Source organism: Paroedura picta, chromosome 13 (assembly GCF_049243985.1).
Source record: "Paroedura picta isolate Pp20150507F chromosome 13, Ppicta_v3.0, whole genome shotgun sequence".
Lineage (NCBI taxonomy): Eukaryota > Metazoa > Chordata > Lepidosauria > Squamata > Gekkonidae > Paroedura > Paroedura picta.
The window spans coordinates 10,988,113-10,999,522 of NC_135381.1; the positions used below are offsets into that span (position 1 = coordinate 10,988,113).

The 11,410-nt window shown below is 46.4% G+C and overlaps 1 protein-coding gene across 1 annotated transcript in view; it reads left to right on the plus strand.

Annotated features, from left to right (window-relative positions):
* Positions 1-11,139, plus strand: part of LOC143823041 (uncharacterized) — a 53,151-nt gene extending 42,012 nt beyond the window's left edge. The window contains exons 5-6 of the mRNA XM_077308839.1: positions 10,122-10,183; positions 10,331-11,139. Coding sequence (XP_077164954.1) covers positions 10,122-10,183; positions 10,331-10,397 — 129 coding nt within the window. The 3' untranslated portion in view covers positions 10,398-11,139. The remainder of the gene's footprint in view (positions 1-10,121; positions 10,184-10,330) is intronic.
* Positions 11,140-11,410: the final 271 nt, after the last annotated feature.

The window sequence follows — 11,410 nt, forward strand, 5'->3', positions numbered from 1 at the left end:
AATAAAGAGCTCAAATTACTTCCCAGTGTCTGTGTCCACCTCCAAATCCACAGGGCCTATTCTGCACGCAATAGATAATGCACTTTCAATGCACTTTAGAAGTTGATTTTCCTATTCTGCACAGGGACTGTTTATGCACTGGAGGTTTCATGCCGGGCTGCAGGCTGGAGTTTTAGTTGTGGCAGGTTGCCCCACCTCTTCCTGCACCCACATGGGGGAGCATTTGGACCGGTGCACCTCATCTGCCACTGATTTGTGCTCCTGCACAGGAGCTGGGGCAGTAAAGTTCCCAGTGCATAAACGGTCAGGAAGATCCAGCTGCCAAAGCACATTGAAAGTGCATTGTCCTACGTTTGCCGAATGGGGCTAGGTAGAACTACTACTGCAAGAGACAGCTCTAGGAGTGCAGAGACCTAATGGCCCCCAGGCCTGGTAGGCCAATGGGTGTGTATCTCCTAGTTGGCTAACAATTTTGGCTCCCCTCAGACCTCCCCCCCCCCCCACAACCAAGTCATCATTCTATGTGACTTGCCATAAGAATGAATGAAAACGCTGAGAAAAAAAAAGAAATGGATAGATCCTCGCGACACGAATCCCCAGAGCCTCTGCCTCTGAGGTTAGTACAAATTTGGAAGTGGTTTTGAAGGAAGGCGGTGCCTTGACTTTGTTACACATAACATTGAACCGTGGGTTTCAACAGATCCTCCCGCAGAGGCCAGGCATTATCTCTCTGCTGCAGCGAAAAAGATCCTCGAAAGTAGGTCGTGGAATTAATCCTGCTGGTTCCAGCAATTAGAGTATACAATGGGGTCGAAAGTTCGTGCTGAGCCTGGATATGCTAGACTGAGACGGAGGAGTCCCTGCTTCCTTAGCGCTGGAGGTGGCAGAGTCCCCGAGCCGCCACAGGCGGAAGACTTGTCCGTAATTGGAATATGTTTCTTTCTCAGAGCATTTAGGTGTCGGGGATCCAGCAAATGGCATGAATAGAGATGGGCAAATATGCCCCTTTTATTATTGTGAACTCTTCTGCCTCACCCATTTTTCCCGTCGGAAGTTCTGATTCATTCGTTTCTCTGCCATATTTATGCCATATGCAACGCAACTGGCACAAAAAGAGACGTCTATTTTAACCGCAATAATTCTGTCGAATGTTATTAGTGTGGCTGGAGGGGAGAAACTGCAGTTTTCGACTGCGTAGGGAGAACCCACTGGGGCTTTCCAGACTAAATCAGTATGTTTGGTTACATTCCCAGGCATAAGGCAGCCAGGGCTGCAATCCTGGATCAACAGGTTAATCTCCAAGTTGATTAGTCAGTGGGGACAATTTTAATCTTTAAGGGCAAATCTAAATCAAAATGGCTGTAAACTAAGACATCGCTTCTTCTTCCAAGGAACTATAATTCTGGTGATTGTGACAAGGCTTCTAGGGGTGGGTTTTCAGGTATCAGCTTGAGTAATTTCTAGAGAATTCGGGTTAATTTTATACTGCTTTGGACTGTATGCCAATAAAGGTTTCCTGAGTTTGCTTTGGACTGTGAGTTTTTTTTCTTTTTCTTTGACTCTGTTGGCTTGCTGCTTCTGTTCCTTTGGTGCTTTTTAAAAATTATTATTATTTCATTTATTGACCTCACCCTGTCTGCTACCGAGCCTCGGAGCACTTCACAGCATTTAAAACCGACATTTGGTCAAATACAATTACAGTAAAAACTTACAGTCTTCCTCTTCCCACCCCTCCCCATTGAAACAGAAAAGTGTTCTGCACGTGGTTAGGGTATTCTGAAGGAGAGGGGAAGCCAAGCACAGCGTCTTTCTTTCTTTTCTTGAAGGGGGGGGGAGGATTGAAAATGGCAGTGGAGGGAGAAAAAAATCCAAGACCGACAGAAGTTGAGAGAAATTAGGGGCTTCTCCTTTAAGGCAAGCTTGTCACATGAGCAGCTTTGGCCAATCAGGGGTTCTCTACCATGGAGCAGAGCCCAGATTCAAAGCAGCCTGCATTCTCAATCCGAATCTTAAAATATTGAGGGTTAAAATCAATACTGCTTCTTGCAGAAGGAAAATTTAAATTGCCCAAAATCAAAAAGGAAATTGCATTCTGTGTAGATGGCAGGGACTGAATCGACCTGGGATTGGATAAAAGCTCCAATTAAATGTCATACTATTTATTTATTTATTTATTTATTTATTTATTTATTTATTTATTTATTCATTCATTCATTCATTCATTCATTCATTCAGAATTCAGAAAATTTGGATTTTCTAACCAGGGATATTGATTGTTGAGCAACACGAACACAAATACACACGTGAAGTACAATACACTCAGATGTCTCAAAAGTCCCCAGGGGATCTTCCTGGTGGATGGTGCCTTATGTAATCTGGAGTCATGCGCTCTGCGTGGCAAGCCTCACATGGAATAAGCGAGAGATCTTTCACCACATACTCTTAAATGCTCAGCGGATGCACCATCTACCCATTGACGGCTCTCTAACACACACTGCCCCGTCTAAAAGCTTTCCGAGGCGTGCTTTGACATGGGCGCCTGCTTTTTTCACATTCTCTTTAGTGTGCTGGGAAGTTTCAAGACAACCAGGCTTTCTGGCACATATTCTTGGCTAGTGGCAAAGATTGCATGAGAGGCTGCCGGAATGCAAAGAAAGCCAGATAGGCAGCTGCCCCCAAGCCCCTGCCTGGAGTGTGAGAGATCACAAAGCTAACCATGACTCCCCTCTTGTTTTGTATCCGGATGAGCCCTCTCGCCTCGTGTTTGGGGGCACACGGGCCGCTTTCTCCCACACTTTGGAAGCTGCGATTTGGGCATTGTTTAAAGGCTACAAGGAGCAATCTTGAACTCCAGAGGAAGCGGGCAATAAAAGTTGGTGTCTATAAAAAGAAACATGTGGTCAGGAAATGGTTTCCTTTTCTGAGTCAAAGCAGAGCGACTGTGGAGTCAGAAATTCCAGTGCAGAAGGGTCAGGGAGGCTTCCAAGACGACTGAACCATATGGTGAACATGCCTGCCCCCCTCCCGTCCGCCTCCCCCTGGCCTGCTTCACTTTGGGATTCCAGTGGAGAATGACACTATGTTGATAGCTCTTACTTGGTGCAAAAGGGCTACTTTCTCCCTGTGGCCCCCGGCTTCCCTTTCTGGATTGGGGGCTTTGCAGTGGCCTTTCTATAAAGCTGTTCTGTGCAATCCTAAACACGGAAGTCAATGGGCGTTACTCTGGTTGGGATTGCAGTGCAAAGCTATTACACCGTTCTGCTGCCGGGAAGGATGGGCCAGTGTAAGCTGCATTTTCCCTCTCTCCGTTAATCCTCCCAACAGCCATATGAACATCTAGCAAAGAAGAAGAGGCTTTCTCTACAGTTTGAGAGGGGAGGTAGAATGCCTCTTCTACCAAAGTATCCCTGGATTTGTAAATACGATTGGGTGTTTTTTAAAAAAAAGAATCTACTGCCTGATGAATCAGGGGTAGCTTTTAGAAGGCAACTGGAAGATTTTCCTTGACCCACTCTTTCAATTCAGCATGACCTGAATTGAGAGAGAGAGAGTTTGGTGTAGTGCAGACTTCTAATCTGGTGAGCCAGTTTCGATTCTGCGCTCCCCCACACGCAGCCAGCTGGGTGACCCTGGGCTCGCCACGGCACTGAGAAAGCTGTTCTGACCGAGCAGTGATATCAGGGCTCTCTCAGCCTCACCCACCCCACAGGGTGTCTGTTGTGGGGAGAGGAAAGGGAAGGTGACTGTAAGCCTCTTTGAGCCTCCTTCGGTTAGAGAAAAGCGCCATCTGCAGAGGCAGGCAAGGGCAAAACACCTCTGTCCATCTCTTGCCTTGAAAACCCCATGAGGCCACTGGAAGTTGGCCGTAACTTGACTACCCTTTTCACCATCTAACACAGAGGTAGTCAAACTGCGGCCCTCCAGATGTCCATGGACTACAATTCCCATGAGCCCCTGCCAGCAAATGCTGGCAGGGGCTCATGGGAATTGTAGTCCATGAACATCTGGAGGACCACAGGTTGAATACCCCTGCTCTAGAACGTCTCCTTGCCAAAAAGTCTTCCATTGAGCAAAGCTAAATTCTGTAACTGGTAGAAGTTAGGCAGGCCAAGCAATTTTCGCAGCCCTTTGCATTACTCATCCTGGAAGACGAGCAAGGAGTCTCGTAGGGCGCCAGAGCCCTGGGGTTAAAAACATCTCGAGCTTTCTTTTAACATCTGCTCCATCTTAGAAAGAACTCCGTGTGCTATACAGGGACCGTTCCCATTTTATCCTCACAACGATCCTGCGAGGTGGGTTAAGCCGCGAGAGACGTTTGAGCCAAGGTCACCCAGGAAGGAGGATGATCCTCTCCGCATGGGCAGCCTTATCTACAAGTTATGCAAAGCAATATTATGCAAATCGAGTATGAGAACATCTGCTAATTATGCTAATCAAGCACATTCATTATCCCATTGAGTCTTGGCTGTTGCTTTGCATCTGCTCCAAAAAGTCAAAGAATCAGTGGAAGCATAATTTTTTGAGCCAGAACCTTCCCTTGCTTTCCGCCCCAGACGGCAGCATGCCTGCCAGGGAGGATTTCTTCTAGCAGTCCTGTTAGGTGTCACCAAGAATTCCTTCAGTGGATACGATCATGGAAGGCGGGATGGTACTTGTCTTCCGTGGAATGACGGTTCGAAAAGCTGCCAACGCACAGTTCACATCTCTGCTTCAGGAATACAGACTTCCTGTTTACAATGAAAAGTGGGAATCTACCGATACCACTGTGCACAGAGCATAGGAGGTGAGGGTGGAAAAGGCAACTGGGTTCATGACAGCCTTCCAGAGAGCATCACTGCTGAAGAAGAAGAAGAAGAAGAAGAAGAAGAAGAAGAAGAAGAAGAAGAAGAGTTGGTTCTTCTTCTTCTTCAGCAGTGATGCTCAAGAGTTGGTTCTTCTTCTTCTTTATCTTACTATACAATGCTGAAGAAGAAGAAGAAGAAGAAGAAGAAGAAGAAGAAGAAGAAGAAGAGTTGGTTCTTCTTCTTCAGCAGTGATGCTCAAGAGTTTCTTCTTCTTCTTCTTCTTCTTCTTCTTCTTCTTCTTCTTCTTCTTCTTCTTCTTCTTCTTCTTCTTCTTCTTCTTCTTCTTCTTCTTCTTCTTCCTATACAATACTCATGCAACTGGGAGCCAGGATAAAGCAAAATATCAGTTTTATATTCTATGACCATGGTTTAGGTGTCTATATATAAAGCTGAACAACAGCTGAGTAAAAACAAACCATGGTGAGGTGTTAAATCTGTATAAAGCAGCCGTTATTGCTTTTACTACAATATTGATCACCATGCCAAAATCTCCTGCTGAAAAGGAAATATCCTGTAACTATCGCAGTAAAAATCACCTTATGAGTTTCACTGAGAAATGGGTAGAGGAAACTGGTAGGGCGAATCAGGTGTGAATAGGGTTGCCGGTTGTGGGTTCGGAAGTACCTGGAGATTTTGGGGGTGGAGCAAGGAGTGGGTGGGATTTGATGAGCTATAATCCTGTAGGATCCCCAGGTCTCACCTGAGGGCTGGCATTCCTAGGAAGGGGGCAGCAGGTGGGCAGCCTTTCCCATCATGTCTGGAATAAGCCACAGTTGACAGCCAAACTACACAATACAATTCCTAAGAAGTCAAATCTGGGGAACCTGGATGTGAGTCACTCAATATCATATTGTATAGTTTAGTTCTGTGTTTTTCTTACTTCCCAGGCTATTGAGTGTGAGGCCAGAGGGAACTGCTGAGCATCCGTCATACCTGGCCTGACATTGCTTTCAAATGGTATTCCATTTATATTTCTCTTTCACTGCATAAGCCAACTGAGAGCCAATTGAAAAGGTTGAAAAGTGGGCCAAAATTTCCACCAATCAGTCAATCCATCAACTAACCATACTCTGTGTCCCTGGCTTTCACAAGCAGATCAACAAGGCTAAGAGTTCCTGTGGGGAACTCCCAACTTTGCATAAAAGCATGAAAAGGGTTTTTTGAAAGAGCCTCTTTAAAAACCCGAACTTGGAAAAAACAGAATTTCAGATGTTTTGGATTGCCTGAACATGCTGCCCAAAAAACTGGTGCAGAAAAAAAGAGAGTTTGTGCCAGGAAGTCGGAATGGTGAGAGGAAGGGCAGAAGAGGAGCAGGGAGTGGTGACAGGTAACATGGGTGGCCATGAGAAGGAAAATATGGTTCGGGAAGGGGTTGAGGAGTAAGAAAGATTGGGCCGGGGGGGGGGAGGGGACATGGAGGTACAACAGATGGAGCAGGAGGCAAGCAGGAGGAGCAAGAATTGACAGGGGGGAGGGAATGGGATTTCCCCTGGCCTGTGAATCCTCATGGCTCCCCATTCTTTATAATACTAATTTGCAACTTTCCCCCCTCCTATTTACACATAAAGTAATCATACGTTTACTCCCTAATAAGCAAATTTATCCTTCCATTTACTTGTGAAAACCCACCCTCTTTGTGAAGAATATGTCCATTTGCTTTTGCTCTGCAGCAGGGCTGGTGATATATGGCTTTATCCGAACACCACGAAAGCAGAAACGGCGGCATGCAGGTCTGTGAAATATTTGCGTCTGTTCCATGTTGACTGCGCTTTGCAGATGGCCATATTTCACCACCGAGCAACAGCTTTCTTCCCTGCCACCTTCTCAGCATCCGTGACAGCGAGACTTTCCGCTGAAGAAGCCCCTGACCAAATGCCAGTGCACGAAGCCAGGGAGGGGCAGGAGGAGAAAGAAAGAATGTTAGAAAGGCAGAATGTTAGAATAAAACAGCAGCCTGTAGAAACTGGCCATTGACCTCTTTATAAAAGATATATTTTGCAGAAGAATAACTATATGGCTACAAGAATACAAGTGGGAAGGGAAGGTGGAGCAGGAATCTAAAAACGTCATCATGATAGTAAGGGGCTAGGAAAGGCAGACAAGATTGCTATGCAAATCTGTTACTAACAGAGCCGTCCTAAGTAGAGCAACATTCTTTGAAGCACTTGTGCGTAGAAGAAGAAGACCTGTCAAGTTGAAAGGTAACAAAACAGGGGAGGGATAATATGACATTTCAGTGCAAAGCTCCAAGGTCCATGACAAGGGCTCATGGGAATTGTAGTCCGTGGACAACTGGAGACCCAGTTTAGCCAGCCCTGATCTAGAACTAGAACTGTTTTTTGTACCCTGCTCTTTACTACTTGAAAGAGTCTCTAAGCAGCTTACATATGCCTACCCTTCCTCTCCCTACAACAGACACCCTGTGAGGGAGGTGAGGCTGAGAGAGTTCTGACAGGACTGTGATTAGTTCAAGATCACCCAGCTGGCTACATTTGGAGGAGTGGAGAATCAAACCTCTCAGAAGCCACTGCTATTAATCACTATACCAAACCGTGGTTTCTTCCAGGGGGTACTTAGGGCTTTTCTGCATGTTATAAATATAGTGATATAATTAATTGCCAGTTTGGTTTAGTGGTTAGGAGTGCGGACTTCTAATCAGGCATGCCGGGTTCGATTCTGCGCTCCCCCACATGCAGCCAGCTGGGTGACCTTGGGCTCGCCACGGCACTGATAAAGCTGTTCTGACCGAGCAGGAATCTCAGGGCTCTCTCAGCCTCACCCACCCCACAGGGTGTCTGTTGTGGGGAGAGGAAAGGGAAGGCGACTGTAAGCCGCTTTGAGCCTCCTTCGGTTAGAGAAAAGCGGCATATAAGAACCAACTCTTCTTCTTCTTCTTCTAATCCGATTTTAAGCCTCATTTCAAGTCCTCGTTTGATATACCCTAAATAACCATAATCGTAACTTGCCCTTGGCTAGCCCAGGCTAGCTCGCTCTTGTCAGATCTCAGATGCTAAGCAGGATCGGCACCGTATCTACAGCTCTGCTTCCCAACCATATTCTGCAAGATCCCACCACTTCTATGGTTTCTCGAAGGCTGAAGGATGTTCTAGGGGTTTCTCAACAGTAAAGAAGTTGAGAAAGGCTGTCATAGGGTGTCTGTTGTAGGGAGAGGAAGGGAAAGGTGCTTGTAAGCCAGTCTGGGACTCCTCCAGCTAATAAAAACCAGGGTACATAAATCCGCTCCTCCTTCTCCTCTTCTTCCTTTTCCCTCTCCTCTTCTTCTCCTCCTGGCACCCAGAAAAATGCCAACTCAATATGCAAAGCTTCTGAATTGGCCAGAGACACAGATTCCCGTGACGAATAATCACATCTGGTCCGAAAGTGGAGAGGAGCGATTGTTCCTCGCCCTCCTTAAAGGGTGCCCTTCAGCCAGAGGGTGCCCCTCATAAACCTCTCACCCAACTGCTTTTGAAGGGGCAGCCTCTTCTGTGTCGAGCCAGTGAATGTCGACGGGAGGGGGGAAATACCCCGAGTGCGTGGAGCAGATGGGATGAGACAGATATAGAGAAAGAAAGAATTTGCATGCGGGCAATTTGGCAGGCAGGCTGGAATGCTGAAAGGCTGAGGGTTGAGGGTTGCAAAGAATGAGGCCAGGATGACTCATGCGAAGCAGGGAACAATCCAGGACGTTGAGCAGGAGAGCTGGACCTATTCCTTCCTCCCCAACCGGTGCTTTTGACCTGCTGCCCACATGATTGCTGGAAAGCAGGCATTACCTAGGGGCATTTCCCACGGCTTAAAAATAGCACAATGGTTGCCGATTGAAAACGCTACTAATTTGCCATAACGCACGACGTCGTCAACAATCTGCAACAATCCTGAAACCGATCAGCAATAAGCGCTTCGTTGTGGCGCTTTCAGGGGAATCCAGAAAACTGGATTCACCCTCCGGATAGCGATACACTCCTGCAACCAATCTGCAACACTAGCGCTAAAGACCTGTGCGTTACCATTGTAGCTGGTTCTTCAAAGTCCCTCCCCCTGGATCTCTCCTCCAAACTTCCGGCGAAGCGATCGCCATTTTTTTTTCTCGGAGCGAGCGGGGATAAACGCACCGGCGAGCCTCTTTCTGTTTAGAGGCTTCCCTGGCTTCAGTCCTTCACCTTTAGTCACTAAGCACAAACCACTTAAAAGCCCGTTTGCTGAAATAAAGTCCCTTTATTTTTTACACATAAATTCAGCCGAAAATCGAGCCCGTGAGAAGGGGGGGGGGAATTTTTTTTTATCACTCGGGGCAGCGTGCAAACGATCATACAATCAAACGATAGCTCACAATAGGCAGCTGGATGGGTCTATCCGTAGCAACGAATCTACACAGATTCGTTGCTATGGGTCTGTTTTTTTTTTTAAAAAACCTTCCTTAAAGGGAAAGCGGCTGTTTGGGAGCATGTTAACGGCTGCCCATTGGCTGCTTGACGGCCAGGGGCGGGACGAGCTTGGCAATAGCGCTTCCTTTCTAGCGATTTCTGCCGAGACCGGAAGCCTGTGGGAAACGCTAAAAAACGCAACTGATTCCACTACAAAGCCAGGTGTGCAAAACAACGAATTCCACTATTTTAAATGGCGATTTTTCATTCCGCAAACAATTTGCAACAAAGATCCCCGTGCGAAATGGCCCCTAGAAATAGCTTGTTCTCAAGGCACAGAAGAGACGCATCTTCTGCGGAGCGGAGAGCGAGCCAAGGAGCGCATGACGAACAGCAAGAGAACTGGACCTAAAAGCGACTATAAGGCAGCTATGGATGCGTGATGCACGCGGGAGGGCAGGGGGGTGGTTGCTAGTTCAGGAATGTTTTTCTATGTCTAGCAGCTTCCTGCTCGAATTAAATCCTCAGCTACTCGAACACGAACATTTCCGAGGCTGAAAGAACTTCTGGGTAGGCCGGGGAAAGGGGGGGGGGGGACCATGCAAATCATGTGTAAAATTGTTGTGCTGATCGCATGTGCGTCTGTTTAACGGCATGCACATGGTGTGGGAAACAACGACAATCACTTCTGACTTGGGGGCCGATGGAGCAGCATCAAAATAAGCCAGCAGATCATCTTGTCCTGTGAAAGATCTTTATGGGATGACCTTTTATCTGAGCTGGTTGTCCCAAGTGTTACTTATTTTCGTTTTTATTTATTTAGACATTTCTACCTGCTTTTCTCCCCCCTCCCCCCCACGGGGAGCCCAAATGTTTTAAATTGTTTCCCTCTCCTTTCTTTTATTCTCAGGGCAACCATTATGCGAGGGAGGTTATATCGAGCACGGCCAAGGATTCCCAGCAGTCTTCCAGGTCAGAATTGGGAATGTCTGGTTCTAGTCGGTTGTTATATAAAGCATGGCTCGGTATAATTAGCGTAAGCATTTTTAATATGCTACTCCTCCCTCCAGTATTTTTTATTTGCCTTCCAAATGAGCTTGGCACCTTTTCGTTTTACAGGCAGGGAACGGAAGCTCGGAATAGGATTCTAAGTTTTCGCAAAGCGAGTTGCTTTTGGACTTGTTAATTGCAGATGATACGTGTCTCGTGGTGCGCCGGAAATCAAAGGAACCGCTGCCAACCTCTGATTGGTTGTATGTGTTATGGAGGACTTCCTTTTTATTAAACTGATGTATTAAAATCACACCAGAAATAAATGTTTGCAGGTGGATAAGTTTGTTGCAATGTGGAGTTGCTCATACTTTGGAACAAGTATCCAGCTGGGGTTGGACCAGGTGCTTTCTTTAGGTGTCATATATTATTATTGAGTATTATTTACATAAATGCAAAATTAATAAACTCTGGACTGGATCCAGCTGGCAGGGGCTCATGGGAATTGTAGTCCATGGATATTTGGAGAGCCACAATTTGGCCACCCCTGGATTGACCTAAGGTCTTCCTTCGAAAAGAACAAAAAGCACATTCAGAATTTAACCAAGAAACTGCGGCTCCCTTTCCCTGGAATTTTGGCTTCCCCGAAACCCAAGGAAAAACATCAGAATTTGGATTCGCGCCAGTAGCTGGTTGCATGAGCAGACATCCTTTTTACATTATAGGCTGTCCTTTTGGGGAAAGGGAGGGGGGGGAAAATCAAGTCATTACTAGTTCTTTGAATAATTAAACCAGAAGCACTTTCATCAGAGTAATTCTTCATCGGGTTAATATCTGAAATTGTCTGCCCCAGCAAGTGGTTATAAAAATAGGATTTTCTCTGTAATCCTCCCTTCGAAGTTGAGACGGGTGGAGGCTTGAAGTCCTCGGGAAGAAACATCCTGTTTTCGTGAATGGGGTGTCGTGAAGCCAAGGAGCTGATTGGGAACAGATTATGCAAATTTTGTCAATAAGAGCCTGACTCAGTGCCACACATTTTACTTTACTGCCCATCACATTGTATGCTCAGACAACGACTTATTGTTCCTATCACGGTGGACCCTTCTGGCCCTATGGACAGAATCATTAGACATTTGCTGGCTGATAGGTCCCCAGAAATAATGAAATTGATGGCCAAATTCTTGGCCACTGTGATACAAAGGGACAATC